The sequence below is a fragment of the Octopus bimaculoides genome, chromosome 3, assembly GCF_046866305.1.
Source record: "Octopus bimaculoides isolate indiv1 chromosome 3, ASM4686630v1, whole genome shotgun sequence".
In the NCBI taxonomy this organism is placed as follows: Eukaryota; Metazoa; Mollusca; class Cephalopoda; order Octopoda; family Octopodidae; genus Octopus; species Octopus bimaculoides.
Genome location: NC_142930.1, coordinates 79,117,438 through 79,136,743, shown reverse-complemented (window position 1 = coordinate 79,136,743; position 19,306 = coordinate 79,117,438). Strand labels below are relative to the sequence as shown.

General features: G+C 40.1%; 1 protein-coding gene across 8 annotated transcripts in view; it reads right to left on the bottom strand.

The window, feature by feature from the left end:
- Positions 1–19,306, bottom strand: part of LOC106880075 (uncharacterized) — a 144,849-nt gene that overhangs the window by 8,413 nt on the left and 117,130 nt on the right. For 4 of the 8 annotated variants that reach the window (XM_052966297.2, XM_052966299.2, XM_052966298.2 and 1 more), the window contains 4 exons: positions 9,258–9,434; positions 4,000–4,116; positions 3,147–3,320; positions 1,746–1,883 (listed from right to left, as the gene is read on the bottom strand). In XM_052966297.2, coding sequence (XP_052822257.1) covers positions 1,746–1,883; positions 3,147–3,320; positions 4,000–4,116; positions 9,258–9,434 — 606 coding nt within the window. The remainder of the gene's footprint in view (positions 1–1,745; positions 1,884–3,146; positions 3,321–3,999; positions 4,117–9,257; positions 9,435–19,306) is intronic. The other 4 variants (XM_089349300.1, XM_052966301.2, XM_089349302.1 and 1 more) reach the window with 1 other exon arrangement.

The following is a 19,306-nucleotide window of genomic DNA, read 5'->3' as shown; positions in this document are numbered from 1 at the left end:
GCTCTTGAATAAGTTGAGGTATCCTGTTGAGCAGGGAATGATCTGGTTCTTCTTAGATGAAAAGAACTTCTGCCAGGACTAGATGCACAAAACAACAGGTGGCTTGTCTACAATTCATGTGATGCCCCACGTATCATGAAAACTAAGTTCACCCAAACTGTGGACTTTGGGTGTTTTCCCAATGAGGGTGATGTTATGCTGCTTTACATCTTTGAACAGAGAATAAGGCTCAATTTAGATGGCTTATGAGAAGCTGCTGGAGACTGTGGAAAAACCCTAACCCCATGAATTACTGTGTGGAATGTGACTGAGAAAGACACCAATTGCTCCACCTGCAACACCAAAGCCAAGCTGGTGACTAAGATCAAGGAGGCATTCAAAGATATTCCCAGGGACACAGTGAGGAATGCATGCGCCAGGTTCCAGAGCCATCTTGTGGCAATGGTGGAAGCTGAGGGTGGCAACTGTGAGTAAACCGTTATCTCCCAGCCATAATCTAGTTGATATTTTTTATAACTATTTTTATTTTTGGATGAGATATTGTGTTTTCTTTACCTTCAATCCTTTAGCCATATCCAGCCTAAATATTTGACCTTCTTTATGTTCAAAACCAGCCAGATCCAGCCTCTTAAACCTACCCCACAATATCATTCTCAAAGTAAAGAGTCACATCACAGAAACCTCACAGCTATGAGATAATGTAGGATTAATTCAATACAATGTGAATAAATAAGCATCACTGTCAAATTTAGCCCAAATACCTGTATATAGACATCACTGTTTTAATGTTCACTTTTACATGCTTACATGGGTCAGACAAGATTCATTGAAGCAGTTTTCTACCATTGGATGCTCTTTCTGTTATCAACCTTCACCTGTTTCCAACAAGGTAATATTGCTTTCATGAAAGAATAGAAATGAGGGATATTGATGGTTGTTTCTATCTACTGCGTGATGTCAAGACAAGGAAATACACTCGCACACATTTTTTCATTGAATGTCTGTTCCCATGTTAGTATGGTTTGAATGGAGATCTATATGAGGTAAAGTTTTTAAGGTTGGATGCTCTTTCTGTCATCCACCCATACTTGGCTTTTGAGTAAAGGATATCTTTATTCCACAGGTTTTCACAAGTGCAGAATAAGCAGCCATCATATCACCAAGGAATATCACCCAAGGATTGAAAATGTGGAACATATAAGCCCTGGTGCATATCCATGTATGAATGAATGCCCACATGCATGCATACACACATGACAGACATTTTTCTGTTTCTGACAATTGAATTTCCTCATATGGCATTGACTGTCTCAGGAGCAAGTAAAAGACACCCAAAGTGCCATGCAATGAAACTGAACTCAATATGGTTGCAAAGTGAACTACTTAACAATATAGCTATGCTTACACACGTGTGTGTTGTGTTTTGGTGTGTATGTGTATGAGAAGTGTCTTATTTTTCTTGGATATGTATGTAGTATTAGATAGGATATGAAGTAAGAACCTTTATTTTGAACTAAAGTTAATAATTTACCAGGCCACTGGCACATGTTTAATAGCCTCAAAAATTTTACATATTAAAAAAATTTGTTACTGTAAACAGAGAATATTAAAGAGAGAAAGACATTGGTTCTTAGAAAGAATATTGGTTCTTAGAACAGACAGAATAAGGTGAATACACTTATGGATAAAGTGTATAGTAAAACAGCACAGTTAGAGCTGGGGGTGGGGAAATGTAGAAGACTTACCAGAGAAGTGGTGCTAGTGGAAGCACCATAATGACTGGAATAAGTGGAGGTGCCATAGTTTGAAGTGCTTCCGTAGGTGCTGCTCAGTGTTGAACTGGTGTAGTTGGAGTAAGATGGCTGATAATTTGAGCTAGAAGTCTGATGAAACAAAGGAGAATGTAATACTATAACACCATAAGATTAAATAAAATTACAAAAATATTAATTAACAACTATTATAATAAAACATCACTGGAAAACAATAAGTTAGTTTATGACATTTCTTCTCTCCATTTTCTGACAGTTATGGTTGGATGTGATTAAGGAATCACCAGAGGCTTGACGTCATCTTGGAGAATGCAGAGGGGCTGGCATAGGACCACCAGCAATGGGAAGCACTGTTGGACCTGGTCAGTTTTACGCATAATGCCTCTGGGACAACTAACCTAGGATGATCCCAGCCTCATCAAGCAAGAGCATGAAGCAAAGAAGCAAAGTTATTTCATAAGGCAGTAAAGTCTGCTACAGTCTGACATTTGCTACCTCTGTCATTCTTAACAAAATTTAAAGAGAGACGAACAAAACTAAATTGGCATGCACATTCACTTGTCTCAGCCCGTGTTTACATTGATACCACAGTGGAAGCATTGTTTGTGTCCCACATAAACAAAATTCCCAGCATCAGTTCAACATGCAAATTATAAAATAATGTACCTTACTTGAAAACAAATAAGGGTTGGTGTAGAATGCTAGTGCAAGAGATCTCATTCAATCCCCAAGAACATAGTAAAGTGGAAGTATGTATGTGAAAGAGAAAGGGGAAGAGAGAGAAAAGAGAGACTGAGAGAAGTGAATGAAAGAATTCTAATCACAGGAATTTTAAGGATATACCAACTCTGGTTGATGTACACTTAAGTAAATAAGAAATATTCCCTTGAATAAGGATGCCAGTCTATCAAAGATTGAATATAGAACTGCAATCCAAAGAAACATCTGTTAATTCACAGCTTGTGCTTACTGTGGTTAATTACCCCACTATGAAGTACCAATCAGACTAAGCTATTGAGAAGTAAAAAACTTTCAGTGGCAGTAACAAGATGTTAACCACTGATACTTTAGATGGGTTTTCAGTTCTCAATTGACCCAGCTAACTATAGTTTCAAGAAATGCAAAAACTGCCTCGAAATCACTAGTGTATACTTATTTTATTATCAATAATGATAAAGCAAATCCCAATAGAATTTCAGAATTATGGGGGATAAAGGTAAATGAAACAAATGTCTGGTATACTACTGCTTCAGCTATCACCACCATAAGTTTTCATGATTGCTACAAAAACTGGGGAAATGAGACTGTGTCATTAAAATACATTACAACAATACAAAATGAACAAGTAAATAGAAATATTGAACAATATCTTACATCATTTGTATATGCTCCTTTACTGTAGGAACTTGTACCATATGTGTTAGTGCTTGAGCCCCAATAACCAGTGTTGGAATCAGTGTTGTTCCCATAATTACTATATATCCCTTCATATTGACCAGTGCTTGCAGTTGTGTTGTTTCCAGAATAGTTATCGGGATAACCGGAGTGCTTTTAAATTTGAAGAGAAAAAGAATGAAAAATGTTAAGAACAAGAGATGAAAAATTAAACAGGGATGCTATGCATACAAGAGGGTTGTCTCTTTTTCATTCTTTTACTAGCACTGTGATTTGCCAATGGGAACCACAAGTGGTAAGGCTAACCGTTGTAGGTATCAGCAGAAATGTATCATTGTTTGTTAGCTTGCAATGTTGAATTTAACTCCTCTTGTTACTGACTTGACAAGAATAGGCTTTAACATGTTGAATTGTCCAATACATAACAAAATCTTCAGTGGTTTTCCAATGGCATATGAAACTTACTTATCTAGAAGATTAGAGCTACTTTTGATGAGAAGCCAGATTTAGACATATTAAAGTGGTGGTGCTTGTGTGAATGTATACATATGTGTGAGTGTTGTTCTCATACAAACATAGTTGAATGGATGAAATAGTGAGCTATCAGCTCATACTTAATAAGTCAATATTTCCATCAGTACAGAAACTGTGAAATGAACTTTAAGATCTGTATCTGTACTGTTATTGATTAACAATTACAATAATGTAGCATAGCATTTTAATGTTGTCATCAAATAAAATGGTACATTAAATTGTTTATGTACAGCACAATCAAAACAAACATATTCTAGACATAGCAAGTATAAGGAAAGTACCATGAGGAAATACATACAGTGTAGCTATTTGCCATGTCTTTGTTATAATAGTCAGAAGTTGCCTGGCTTTTAGCAGAATTATAAACATCACTGTCATCCCCATCATTTTGGTCATAATAGTTAGAATTGTAAGTCTGAAAAATTGAAGCAAAAAAAAAAAAAAATTAAGTTGAAAGATTTTGATGCCTGAAGCAGGTACATTATTTTGCCTTGATTATTCCTTATGTTATTTACCCTAATGTCACTGATAGGTAATATGAAACTGTAAATTTCTCCAAAACTGACACCTTTTAGAATTTCAAGTGTCTTAATCTGACTCCAAGTGTTTATAATCCTTGAATTACAAGGGAAAAGTTTGGTAAAATCTCTAAAAGGGTTGTGACAAAAGATTTATACAATAGAGAATTAGGAAAAATCTCCAACTGAAGTAATCAGAAAACTTTATAGAGTAACCTTCCCATTAATTATTATCTGCTGCAAATCCTTTATCTTGATGATCATCAATGGTGCCACTAATAAGAAACCATCTGCTTAGTTTCTCAGAATGTTGGTAGTGATACAATTCAGGGCCATCCTGTTCAGTAATATATAGGTAATATACTCCTGCTTATTAAACTGTGAAATAATTTGTAATATAGTATGTTAACCTAAACTGTCTTAACCTAAATTTAGTTTACAGAATATTTTATTGTTTTGGACACTTTCATTGCAAATAAGTTTAACTGAGGTGCTTAAGGGAGTAATAAATTGAACTGAACAAGGAACATGTGCAAACCTTCAAAAGGTAGTATTTTCAGTGTCAGGGTTCGCATATGGTGAGAGACTGCAAGGAACCCAGGCCTGGAGTAATTTGCTATTGTTGCAGACAAACGTGCCACATCGCTAGTGAATGCGTTCAGGGAAATGGTCTAAGGGAGAGTACTGCGCCAGTAGTTGTTCCGTCTAAGGAAAAGAGGCACGTATATGGTTGTGGTGGAGGGAAAGGTATCACGAGCTCTCGTGGACACAGGCTCCTCAACAACCCTAATAACTCTGGTGGTGGAAGAATGGAGTGGAGTGAGTAGTGTAAGGGCTGATGATGGTACGGAAGTTGAATGCAGAGGAAGTAGCGATTTGTAGATGGTGGTATGAGGAACGAGATTGAGGTTGCATGCCATCGTGATTGACTGCATGGTGGATGGAATCGATGTGGTGAGGCAATGGACACCATTGTCCATTTGTGAGGTGTTACGATCAATGAAGGCGGTGTAACGTTCGGTGATGCGGGGGGCACTATGTGCTGTGAGTCCATGAAAGGAGAGTGGTGAGAGCTACAAAGAAAAATATGCTGCACACACCATTACAGACAAGGATCTTCAGGCTGTTTTCAATGGCCGACAGTGTATAGTGGAATGGTACTGGAAGGGAGATCCTCTAATGTTGAAAAACGCAATAGGAGATGCAAGAAATGAGTTTGAGGGAGAGGTGGAACAGTGTTTCAAGGAAGGCATTCTGATACCTTGGAAGGAGGATGTGGAGAGTGAAGTGCTACCACTGATGGCAGTGGTGCAGCAGACGAAGCATAAAGTCAGGCCAGTATTAGATTTCCGAGAGCTGAACAACCACGTATTGTGCCATACGGGCAGCAAGCCACGGACATTTGCAGCGAAACCTTGAGAGAGAGTGGAGGCAGATGATAGGAGCATCCACAATCATCAATTTGAAGTCGGCATACCTGCAGCTGCATTTGGGCTGAATTCAGCACCGAAGATTATGGCGACAATTCTGAAAACCATCCTGGGAAAGGCAGACAAAGTGAAAAGCGCCACCAATTCCTATACTTATGACATCCTGATAGATGAGAGCATAGTGTTGGCAAAAGAGGTCATAAGCTACCTGAAGAGTTTTGGGCTAATTGCCAAACCACAAGAGGCAATGCAAGGAGGAGCTGCACTGGGACTCATACGGAGAGACAAGGCTGGTGTGTTGGTGTTTCAGAGAAGTTATGAGATCCCAGAACTGGACTCCAAGACAAGAACTGTTTTCTGTGTGGGAAGCTGCTGGGGCACAACCCGATTGCAGGATGGCTCTAGACAGCATGCAGCTTCATCAAGAGGTGGAGTGACAACGTGGGGAGGAAGACAACTGCCATGATGCAAGAAGTCTTGGAGAGAGTGACTGCGGAAGACCCAGTAAGAGGAAACTGGTATGTGCCCAGATTGAAGAATGGGATCATGTAGTGTGATGCTAGCAGCATAGTAACAGGAGTTGTCCTGTAAATTGGAGGTATAGTGATGGAGGATGCGGCCTGGCTCAGGAAGAAGGATGACTGCAACCACATCGACATGGCGGAGCTGGATGCTGTGTTGAAGCGGTTGAACCTGACCCTAAGGTGGGGGCTGTGCACCATCAAGATCCAGACCAAGTCGTTCACTGTACTTAGACAGGCAGGATCAGTGGTTACTGGTGAGCAGAGGGTGCAAACCAAAGGGGGTGCAGAGATGCTGATAAGATGCTGTTTGGGAATTCTGAGCAAGTTAGCTGCCAAATTTGACCTGAGACTGATTCTGGTTTTTGTGCCCTCTGAGAGGAATAGAGCAGATGTCCTGACCAGAGTAAAGAAAGCCTGGTTGCAGGTGCCAGAGGATCTGGAGCAAGGAGTGGCTGCAGTGTATCGGAGCTGAGGAGACTGCATACTATGCATCACATGGGGGTGGACAGGACCCTGTTCCTAGCCAGGAAAGTTGATTCTGATGTGACCAGGCAGAGTGTGCAGAGAGTAGTTGGGAGCTGTGACAGGTGCCAGTCCATTGACCCTGCTCTGGGTGTGCATGAGGCAGGAAGTACTCCAGTGGAACACAACTGGAAATGACTGGCAGTGGACATGAAGCACTACCAGCAGGGGACACGCCTCTTGATGGTCGACTGTGGACCGAGGCGGTTGGCCATATGGAAGGGGATCAAGATGGGGAGCACGGAGGAAATCACAAGAATACTAAATGAGATATTCCTAGAATGAGGCACTGTGGATGAGCTGCTTGTGGACAATGGCACTGCATTTCGCTCAGAGGTGCTGAGGGAAATATTCAACAAGTGGCATGTTAGCCATTTCCTCAGGGCAGCATACCGGCCAAGTGGCAAAGGGGTTGTGGAGAGACATCATCGCACCATCAAGATCATAGAGGTCGTATTTTGGTATATGTTGCCCAGGTCGGGACAGGCTGAGGAGTCAGTGCCACAAAGGGCAAGTGGAGACATCTATGTATCACATCGCCACAACCTGCAGAAGAGAAAGAGCATGCCTTTGTGCAGGTCAGGGAAGAAGTCTGGGTTAAACCCCCAAATGCGCGGTGCACATCACAATGGGGAAAGTGGACAATAACCTTTGTAAATTTGAGGAACAATGTGTCTGTAGATGGCATGCCATGTCATGTTTTGGATGTGTGCAGGATCATCAATGTGATGGAGGATGGAGTCAACAGTAATGGACAAGAGGATGAAGCTGGCAGTTACATGCCAGGAACTGAGGCCAGTCCTGAAGTCCCACAGCGGTCGCAGAAGCAGCGGTGCCCTCCTCGCTGGTTGGCTGATTACAAGACAAGTTAAGGTATGTGGTCAGGGTTGAGGAGAAGGTGTGAGCAGGTTGGTCGAATGATCTTCAGATCAGGTGGGCGTGTGGTGTTATGAACCAGGCTGTGTTGTAGGGAAGGACTGGAAGTGAGGGAGTACATGTCCAGTCAGAAGTGGTGCCTGTGGGTCCCACCAGAAGGGCCGAAGTGGGCATGCAGGGTCAGCGAGGCACGAGTGGTCAGTTGGTAGTGGACAGTGTACAAGAGCAGACCTGTTAGATGGTATGGCGGTATACAGAGCATGGACACATAAGAGGTGCAGCAACATCAAAGGCAGGTTAACTAGCAAGTTAGTTTTTGTTTGTGGCAGATGTTCAGGTGCAATAAAGACTGCAAACAAACAGGAAACAACTTCTATCTCATTCCAGGGTGAAAAACTAGAGGTAGTCGATAGCTTCCGATATCTGGGCGACCAAGTTAGTAGTGGGGGTGGGTGCGCTGAAAGTGTAGCTGCTAGAATAAGAATAGCCTGGGCAAAGTTTAGAGAGCTCGTACCCCTGCTGGCGACAAAGGGACTCTCACTCAGAGTAAAAGGCAGACTGTATGACGCATGCGTACGAACAACCATGCTACATGGCAGTGAAACATGGGCTGTAACTGCTGAGGACATACGTAAGCTCGCAAGGAATGAAGCCAGTATGCTCCGTTGGATGTGTAATGTCAATGTGAATACCCGTCAGAGTGTAAGTATCTTGAGAGAAAAGCTGAACATTAGAAGCATCAGTTGTGGCGTGCAAGAGAGACGATTGCGCTGGTATGGACATGTGGTGAGAATGGAGGAGGATAGCTGCGTGAAAAAGTGCCACACCCTAACAGTTGAGGGAACCCGTGGAAGAGGTAGGCCCAGGAAGACCTGGGCTGAGGTGGTGAGGCAAGACCTTCGTACATTGGGCCTCACCGAGGCGATGACTACGGACCGAGACCTTTGGAAATGTGCTGTGCGTGAGAAGACCCGGCAAGCCAAGTAAGATCGTTGCCAGTGCCCCTGGACTGGTTCTTGTGCGGGTGGCACATGAGATGCACCATTTTGAGCGTGGCCGTTGCCAGTACCGCCTGACTGGCTCCTGTAGGATTTTCGAGCGAGATCGTTGCCAGTGCCCCTGGACTGGCTTGTGCGGGTGGCACATAAAAGACACCATTTCGAGCGTGGTCGTTTTCGTGCGGGTGACACGTAAAAGCACCCACTACACTCTCTGAGTGGTTGGCGTTAGGAAGGGCATCCAGCTGTAGAAACTCTGCCAAATCAGACTGGAGCCTGGTGTTGCCATCCGGTTTCACCAGTCCTCAGTCAAATCGTCCAACCCATGCTAGCATGGAAAGCGGACGTTAAACGATGATGATGATGATGATGATGATGATGATGTGGATGTTGTGAGCGACCCCTTCTACATAGTTAGATGATATGGCGGCAGACAGAGCATGTGGACGATGTGAGTGACCCTTCCAGATAGACAGATAAGACTACTGTAATTCTCTCTCTGCTTCCATCTTTTCCTCCTCCACATCAGACAGTGTAAGGGAGAAAGACAAACAATTCAATTGATGAAAGCAATTAATGCAAGCCTGCATATTCCATGTAGATTATTAGATAACAAAATCTTAAATACAACATAAAAATAACAAAATAAAATCTACATAGAAATTAAATCATATAGTGACAAACTAACCTGATTGTCATAGTAATTACTATAGTTGTCATAATATTGGTCATTGCTAGTGGTTCCATATTGGTTGTTATACATATTGCTGGAGTAATCAGTGTGGCCAGTGGTGGCACTGGTGGTTCCAGTACCAAGGCTAGTGGATGGAACCAAACTACTGCTAGAACCAACATTGTTTCCAGTCTAGACAAGGGAATGAAAAAAAAAGAAGAAAAAAAACCATTAATTAAAGACATTCCAATCTCCCATTTCAAAACTCAGTGTGAGAGATAGAATGGCGTTTTCAGCAAACCAGGAGAAATGTAGCTATTTCTCTAGGCAAGAGGCGATTGTGGTAAAGATGGGTGCTGGTTTAGGTGGAACTTTCAGTTATTTTGTTTAATAAAATAATATCTATTAAATCTAGATGTTAGCTAGCAAATGGCTCACCATAGTTTAGTTCCCTATACAGCCAATGATGAATTTGGAAATATCTATTTACATGAAAACTAAGAGAAAATATTTTATGCAAATGAAAGCAAAATAAAACCACCATGATTCCCATATTCCCATGATTAAAAATAGCAACATTTGAACAGCTGCTGCCGTCTGCATTATTTTCATTGAACCAACAAGCTTCATAGGTTTGCTGAGCAAGCTAGCTTTTAGGTCTGTTAATTGTAATCCAGAGAATAGGTAGCTTTGCAGCAAGCCTAGTGACCATGTCAAGAAACAAGTAGTTTAGATTGCTACTAGCTCTAAATGCAGTAATGGTGAGTCATTTCAGAGGAATTGCAACTAAAAAAATAATAAAACTGTATTAGCCAAAGTTTTATTTTAAAATCTGTTACACAGCATTCCCTAGACATTAAAAAAAAAACATCTGACTTATTTTCTTTCAGAAAGGTTTGAACCCTCTTTTGTAAATTTCATTAGTTAATAATTAACACAATATACAAACGACCTGATAAGTCAATTGGGATATAATCCTTCCAACATTTTAGCATTTCATATCACACAACAGGTTAGGACAGCCAAGCATTTAAACAGTTTTTCATTTATGCTTAGTTACAAATCTTAAATATCATTTTATTCTTTTTTTAATGACTTCTATGACTCACTGCATAATTTAGAGCACCACAGAAATCTTTGTAAGCCTGGTGGGGTCCATCTTTCTCTAAGATAAACCCTACAAGAGAGGTCTGAACTCAGTCCTAAAAGTAAACAAAACCTTCAGTCAACACATAGTACTCTCATTACTTTACAAATTGATGATGATACCTGTTTATAGTTAAGTAAGGCTAAGCCATCTAAGGAGTATGTGCCTCAGCTATAACACAGCACAGTTCTAGTGACACAAATGCAAACTATCAAATTTTTGGTCAGTAGTTAGGTGTATTAATATGATTATCAGTGATGCTCAATTTTATATCAACATTGCAACAACAACAACAACAAAAAAAAAAAAAGAAAAAAAGAAAAGAAAAAGACGATCAAAAAGAGATGGATGGCAATGTATTGGTTTCTATTATAGGCAATGCTGGCAGTTGAAAGAGTTACACGAAATACAATAACATTATTTTCTGTTCAAACATTACTGTAAAATTTCTCATAAATAATAAACAGAGGTCTCCTTCTGCTGACATGGCTTGTGCAGGTTCACAGAATAACTTCTAAGAGCATATAACCAAAATGAATATCATTAGAAATCTCTAACATCAAAATGGTCCATAAATTATCACCATCATCATAACTGTCATCATTTTAGTATCCATGTTCCAAACTTGATTAGCTTAAAGTTGCTCACCAACACATCATAACCCCTAACTCACAGACATGTCTCCACACTCAGCCCTTTTTACAACCCCCGCTACCACTACTACAGTGGCCTCTGATCCTCACAGAAAACTGTCAAGCTGAAATATCTGCTCTGGCATGATTTCCATGGCTCGATGCCTTTCCTAACACCAATCACTTTACAGAGTGCATTCATAACACCAGCACTGGTAAAGTCACCGAGAAACTTGTAAGGCAAAGAAAACCTCCCTCGATAGAGTGGAGTTATAACAGAGGAGGTGGCATTATACTAGGTGATAAGAGGCAGGTGTTTTGCTATAAGAAAAGATATATGGTTACCACACATATAAGGATGGTTGGAAGTAGCTGGAAGGAAAACAAGGGTGGTTGTGCCAAGGATAGGAGAGAATATGGACAGGATCAGGAAGGGTAGGTAAGTTTATAGGTATGTGAGAGGAGGGTGACAATTGGAATTTGAACTAAGAATGTAAAACGGATGAAATACCGCTAAGCATTTCGCCCGGCATTCTAACGTTTCTGCCAGTTCGCCGCTTTACAGAGGTGAATGTATTGAATGATTAAGGGTGGACAGTAAATATCAGTCAGGGGGAGGGGGTGTATATAGGAGAAGCTCAGAAAAGAGATAAGTGCTGGAAAGGTAGAGAGCAGTAGTATAATTAACCTGTATATAGATCATAAAATAGGATGATGGTATGGGTGGGGGAGAGAGATTGAGAGAGAGAGGTAGAGTGACAGCTATGAATGTCAGAAATACGTAAAGGTGGATATAGTGAGTGGGAAATAAGGGGGAACTGCCAAAGTCAGATATGAGAGGGTGTTGAGAATGATAGTAGGTACGAGGGGGTGTTAACCCTTTAGCATTTAAACCGCCCATATCAGGTCCAAATATTCTGTTTTATGTTTATCCTATAATGTCATTCTATAATAATTACATCACTGTAATCTCAAAGGTACAGATAATGCATGTTTAATTCAAAACAATGTGAATAAATAAGCATTATATTTCACAGGGTAATCCAAATGCTAAAGAGTTAGAGATGAAGTATGGCAGTCCTAAGATGTAGAAGGGATGATACAATATATAAATGCATAGTGAAGTCATGGAGATTTGGTTTGAAATGGCCTTCATGAAACTTTTATTAAGCAAATTTTCACCAGGTATTTTATCAAGTGATGACTTCTACTATTCTACATAATAGCAAAGAAAGAAAATAAATGTAGCTTTTGCAGTCACAGTAAAAACAACTTTTAATGCATTCAACTGTAATAAGTAGATAGTGCTAGAAAAGATATCCTCTCAGCAATAAAAGTGCTAAGCTAAAGAAAACATTCAGATTATCAAACTATATTGGTAGTGGAAACTGGACATTAAGCTGATGACAGCAAGTATTACTGTAACTAGCAGAAAGACTGCCCTCCGGGTGGTTTTTTGCTAGCCTCTTGATAATATTTTCACATTTGATTCCCAATTCTAATAATTTTTATATTTTACATCTAATTATTACTTTGTGTAACAGGGCTCGCTTACTTAGTAAATACTGCTGTCATTATTTCATCACAGTCATAATCTCCTTTTTTTAAACAAACATCATGGTAGTCCAACAACAGAGGGAAAAGCAGTTTGTCAAGTTTTGCCATCTACTCAAAGCAACATAGAGATTTTAATTCAGCAGCCCATCTGTAAGCTTTGCAGTGTGTGAGAAAGAGGAGGGGAGAGAGAACATTGCAAACAATAAATGAAATAAACATGAAATAAAAAAATCATAAATAAAAAGGCATTACTACAGATGTATATGCCTCCCAACTTTGTTGCCTCATCCACAAAAATGATACTTTTTAACAAAACTTTCTACAAATAACACTTAGATGTTTGTGGATTGAGAGTATATAGAAATATATAGGAAAGAATTTTTCTGAGGGGGTGGAAAGAAGAGTTTTGGAAAAATTCACACGATCTGACTTTTCCCTCTTAACTTTCAGGGAGATGAGTATCTTCTGAGGAAAATTTATACAAATCCCTTTCAAACGGCATAGATTACGATTATAAAGAAATTTATGGGGAAAATTTTTTCAGGGTTTTTCCCCATTTTGTTAAAACCAGCTTTCAAAATGATGGGGTGGGGGTTGGGGTGCATCTTTGTATGAAAAAAGTTTTGAAAACTCTTTTTTTTTTTACAACTCCTCCCTCATTTTCCACTTGGATCTATTTTGGTCAATTTTTTTGCACTTCAAAACCATGGGAAGAGCATTCTCAGTAAAAATTTTTATAAAATATGTTAATATTTTGAGAGTGAAAAGTGAGTGATTTAAGGACGATTTGGCTGTTGCTTCTAGCACATCCAAAGACAACCTTCCTTGTTTCTTTATCACTCTCTCATGTATTCATGTTTTTCAATAATTTTTTTCCCCATAAATACATTTATATGCTATGAAAAGAAAATTTGAGAAAATATGAATTTTTTGCAATCCCATTCCCTGGCCTTGATTGTTTCTGTTTAGAAATTAAAATATTGGAGAGCCCGAGAAGATCATTGCTGGCATTTATTCATAGTGATTTTAAAAAATTATAGATATGTACTTGTATAGCAAGTGACTTGATCTGAGATCGTGTGCTGAAACAAAAACAATTGCAGCATAGATGTTTGTAAGCTATTCAAGAACACACAAAAACCGTTAGTTTCACGGCACTACTTAAATACAGAGGTCCCGGTGCATCTACGCAACGATATGAAGGGGAGGGTTAGTTAGGGTTAGGGTTAGGGTGTCAATTTACGTCCACAAAGTGTACATTTAAAATGTCTTGTATGTAACACCTGCATTTAAGTCATACTGTTAAGGGACCTCTGTATTCAAGTAGTACTAGTTTCACTTCAACATGAAAATTTCATTTATGTCAAAATATTTTCATTGCTTTGAAACCATGACTTGTTCACTGACAAAACTTCACAAAAGTGATGCAGCACGAATTTTTGTCAGTGAACAGCACACACACACACACACATTCACTGCCTTTCATTTGTGTGTATGTGTATCTATGTGTGTGTGCGTGTGCATATTGTGGTGGTGGTGTGTGTGTGTGTGTCACTGTTGAAGCTGCTCGTGCAACTTGGTTGTGTACATATTGGTTTAGTGGTACAGTGTTTGGAACTGTGAATAAGGTGCAAGTCTTGAGTACTTGACAGTAACTTTTATTTTTCTCCTCATCTTCTCATAGTAATTACCCAACTTTCCAGGATCTTCTCATAGCTATCCTGTGTTCAAAAATTATGCGGGTATTTTTAAAAATTGTCATTCAATAATGTTTTTACATTATGTATACATTAATAGAATAAACTGTTGGCTTTCCAAATAGTGAATGAAAACTTAAAAGAGAAAGTGAGAGACTTTGCAAATGAAAATGGAAATTGGAGTTCAACTTTAATGGACATGTTGGGTAGCATTCCTATGGATTCCATGGTGTGCATGGTAGTTATGGCTTTGGTACCAGGAATGAAGAAGGTATAAGGCTACTTGAGTTCTGTGATGCAAATGATCTTTTGATCTGCAACACTAACTTTAGAAAGCCAGCGAGCCACCCAATTATTTATCAGTCTGGTGGGAATATAAATCAGGTTAATTACCTTCTCACCGGGCATGGAGACAGGCAGATGCTCACAAATGCGAAGTCTTTCCCAGGTGAAGAGTGTACACCCCAACAAAGGCTACTAGTTAGTGACTTCAGAATTCGGGTTAGAGAGACTCAAAGACATAAACCACTTTGGAAAAGAAGATTATGGGAGCTCAAAGACCCAACAATCCAACAAAAATTTAGAGACATTCTACTGGAGGCCTCTGATGATAGAGTGGAGGAGGAGGAAGGGACATATAGCTTAGAGGACAAGTGAAAGTTCCTGTGGTACAATTTACTGTGTGCTGCTGACCAAATCTGTGGTTGGTGCAAAGTCCCAGCTAGGCCGAGGGTAACTTGGTGGTGGAACAAAGAGTTGGACAGTGTTATAAAAGCAAAGAGACAGACCTGGAAGGACTGGAAAAATAATGGAAGCAAAGCAGTATATCAGGGAGCCAAAAGGGAGGATAGGTGACAAGTTTACATAGCAAAAGGAATAGCAGAAGGTAAGAAGTTTGCCAATGTTCTGCAGTGTGAGGATCAGAGACGTGAGGTGTTCAAAATTGCAAAGCAGTGCATCAGAAAGAATAGAGATGTGGTAGGCGAGAAATGTGTGTAAATGGATAATGGAATGTTTGCACTTAGTTACTCAAAGAAAGATGCATAGAGATGCTATTATGAAAGTTTGTTAAATGTGGAGAATGATTGGGAGAAGGAGAGTCTTTCAAATATCGAACCAACTGAGGGACCAGCCATCAGAGTAGATAGCAGTATAATAGATAGGGCAATTAAGAAAAGGAAGATCAGGAAAACACCTGGACCATCAGGTATCATTGCCAAGATGATTAAAATATCAGGTAGTGTGGGATACAACCTAGTCACTTGCATAGTTAATCAGGTTATTCAGAAAGGCATCATCCTCAAAGACTGGTGTAGCAGTATTATAGGCTAATTTGGTGGACTCTAAGGTAATGCCTTAGATAGAAACAACTACAGGTGTCAAACTGCTGGATCAGGTCATGAAAATTAGAGAGAGAGTTATATTTCAACTAATTAGAGGTAGAATTCATGTAGATGAGATGTAGTTTGGTTTTGTTCCAGAGAGAAGTACCACAGATGCCATCTTCATAGTGAGATAGTTGCAGGAAAAGTATTTGGCCAAAAGTAAGCCATTGTACTTAGCCTTTGTCGACCTGGTGAAGGCTTTTGACAGGGTTCTCCGCTCTCTGATTTGGTGGGCTCTAAGGAAGTAGGGAGTAGAGGGGTGGCTTGTCAGAGTGGTTCAAGCCATGTACAGTGATGCTGTCAGTAAGGCGAGAGTTGGCCTTGAATACAGTGATGAATTTAGCACACAAGTTGGAGTACTCCATTCTTATTCATCATAGTTCTCCAGGTGATAACAGATGAATTTAAAACTGGATGCCCATGGAAACTACTATATGCTGATGATTTTGCTTTTATTGCAGATTCTTAAGCAGAATTGAAGAAGTTCTGGGTTTGGAAGCAAAACCTGGAATCAAAGGGCCTTAAAGTTAACTTAGCTAAGACTAAAGTTGTTATTAACAAGAAAGGAGATAAGACTGTCATTCTGGCTGGCAAATGACCCTGTTCAAGGAGTGGGATGTAATTCCATTTGTTGCACGAAGTGTAAGCTATGGGCACATAAGAGATGCAGTGGAATCATGTGAAGGTTTATCAGATAAGGTCACTTTCATGTGTGACAAATATGCAGGAACAATAAGTACTAAGAGCACAAGGGACTTAAACTTTCTAAAATGCTCAGAAAGCTTTCTTGAGCTAGCAGATAGTTTCTGCTATTTCAGTGACCAAATTCGTAATCGTGGTAGATGCTTTGAAAGTATTGTTTCTAAAATAAGAATAGAATGGAGCAAGTTTAGAGAACTACTACCTCTGTTGGTAGGAAAAGGATTCTCTCTCTGAGTGAAAGGTAGATTGTATGATGCTTGCATGAGAATGGCTATGTTACATGGTAGTGAGACATGGGTTCTGACTGTGGAGGATATGTGTAAGCTGGAGAGGAACAAAGGTAGTATGCTCCACTGGATTTGCAACATCAGTGTGCATGACTGATGAAGCACAACTGTATTGAGAGAAACGTTAGGCATAAGTGGGATTAAATGTGGCATGCAGGAGAGGAGAATGTGTTGGTTTGGACATGTGATGCATATGAGTGAAGACAACTAAGTGCCTATCACTGAAAGTGGATGGTACCTGTGGAAGAGGGAGATCCAGGAAGACATGAGATGAAGTGGTGAGGACCGATCTTATGATGTTGGGGCTCACAGAGGAAATGACAGTGGACCTAGATGTTTGATGATATGAAGTTCTAGAGAAGACCCGTCCACAAAACTGAGTGCTAGAAGAGTTGTGTCCTACCCACTCTACTCTATGAAATCGAACTACAACTCCTCTTCTAACTGCATCTTTCTCTTCCTTACATTTCCACTTCATAAATTATGATTGTTTTCCAATCCCCTTTCTCATCCTCACTGCCCTGCTCTCCTCACCCCAACACCCACTTCCAATTTTTCTAACCAGGTTCTACACTCACCCTAACACTACACCATCTCTCTTCTGTTCTCTCTTGCACTTTTGCTGTTTCCTACTATCTCTATTTCCCTTTGGTCACATAAACACACACACACACACTCTATCTCTGTTTCCTCATATTTTTTTCCTCTGACTAGGTAACCAATTATTTCCTTTACATCAGCACAGTTGTTTCTGGCTTCTTTCTTGTACCTCTCTCTCTCATTGGGTAATCATGTACCTCCTCTATAGCAAGACACCTATTTCTACCTTTCTATTTCCCTGTTACAATCTAATCTTTCATCATTTGATACTGGATCATCTCCTCTAATACCCTCTCTAATGCTCACCTGCTTCTGTCTGTCTCTTTGTCACACACTAACCTTTCATCCTCTGATACAAGTTCCCCTCTTCAAATGCCCTGCTCCTCTCATAATTGTGAGTTATTTGGTTACCCTACTAGTACGGGTGCTACATTAAAAGCATCCAGTCCCTGTGGTTGGCATTTGGAAGGGCATCCAGCTGTAAATATTATGTCAAAACTAATCTCACCTGTGCTAGTGCCACATAAAAAACACTGAGTCCACTCTGGAGAGTGGTTGGTGTTAGGAAGGGCATCCAGCTGTAAAATCCCTGCCAAAACAGACACAATAACCTAGGGTAGTTTTTCTACCTGGCCGGCATGCATGGAAGATGGATGTTAAATGACGATGATAACGAACCAAGAAAATGGCTTGCTTGCAATGAAAGAGAAAACAAATGGTAAAAAACAAAAGAGAGGTGAATGCTATTTTATTCTCAGGTGTTGGGAATAACTCACTTCAGTGCCTTTATTACTCCTTGACTCTCATTACTTTCCTCTTTCCCTATTACCTCTTTCAGCTTTATTTCACATACCACTCTACCCACACGAGATAGCAATGCATTTCCTCCCACTCAACTCTTACCACAATCACATTACTCCCTTTCTCTCTCTCTCTCTGATCCCCTGTCCCACATATCTGATACTATTTTTCACTTATCTACCTGTTACCTCCTTCCCTAAAATTGTCCATATTTGTCTTTCCTCAAATCACTCTCTTTAAATAAATAAATCTGTGTAAGTCCAAGAACTACCTTAGACCCAGACCAATCATTCCACTCATGCTGCAATGGGAAGCAGATTGATCTACCCTGTTAGTGAGTTCACCTACTCAACCTAGTCCATCACCATTACAACTCTGCTCCTCATCCTTCACACGAATCCCCTTCTCTTCTCCCATGTTTCCGTTACTACAACTCCAACACTGTCCCTTTTGTTATTCTTTACATTTTCATCCCCACACACCCATACATCTGTTCCATTCATTATGGGGTTTTTTTTTACAAGCTGTAAGGCAACCCCAACAGTACTGATACTACAAAAAGCACTCAGTACACTCTGTACATGGTGGATAATCAATCTGAGCAACAACACAGAGCTTAAATTAAAAATAATTGTGCTGATGGGAAAGTAACTGTTGTAGTACTGGTACAAGAAAATGTATCCAGTACACTCTATAAATTGGATGGTTATAGAAAGGACGGCTTCCGTGCTAGTGACCCATAAATAGCACCATTTGAGCATAATCGTTACCAGCATTGCCTTCTAGCACTTGTGCTGATGGCACATTAGAAAATCATTCGAGCGAGGTCATTGCCAGTACCATGTGACTGGCCCTCGTGCCGGTTTCACGTAAAAGCACCCACTACACTCTCGGAGTGGTTAGCCTTAGGAAGGGCATGGAGCTGTAGAAACTCTGCCAGATATGGAGTCTTGTGCAGCCTTCTGGCTTGCCAGTCCTCAGTCAAATCGTCCAACCCATGCTAGCATGGAAAGCGGACGTTAAACAATGATGATGATGATGATGATCCAACCATAGAAACCATACCAAAAATGAGATAATGAAGCGAGAAATGATTTTCTGACCTATTACATCCTGCCAAACCATCCAACCCATGTCAGCATGGAAAACAGACAGAAAATGATGATGTTGATGATGATATCCTGAAGTGAGAATTGTGAGCATACATACAGCACACCTCAGCATTATAGAAAAGTTGTTTTCCTGAAAGCTTTGCG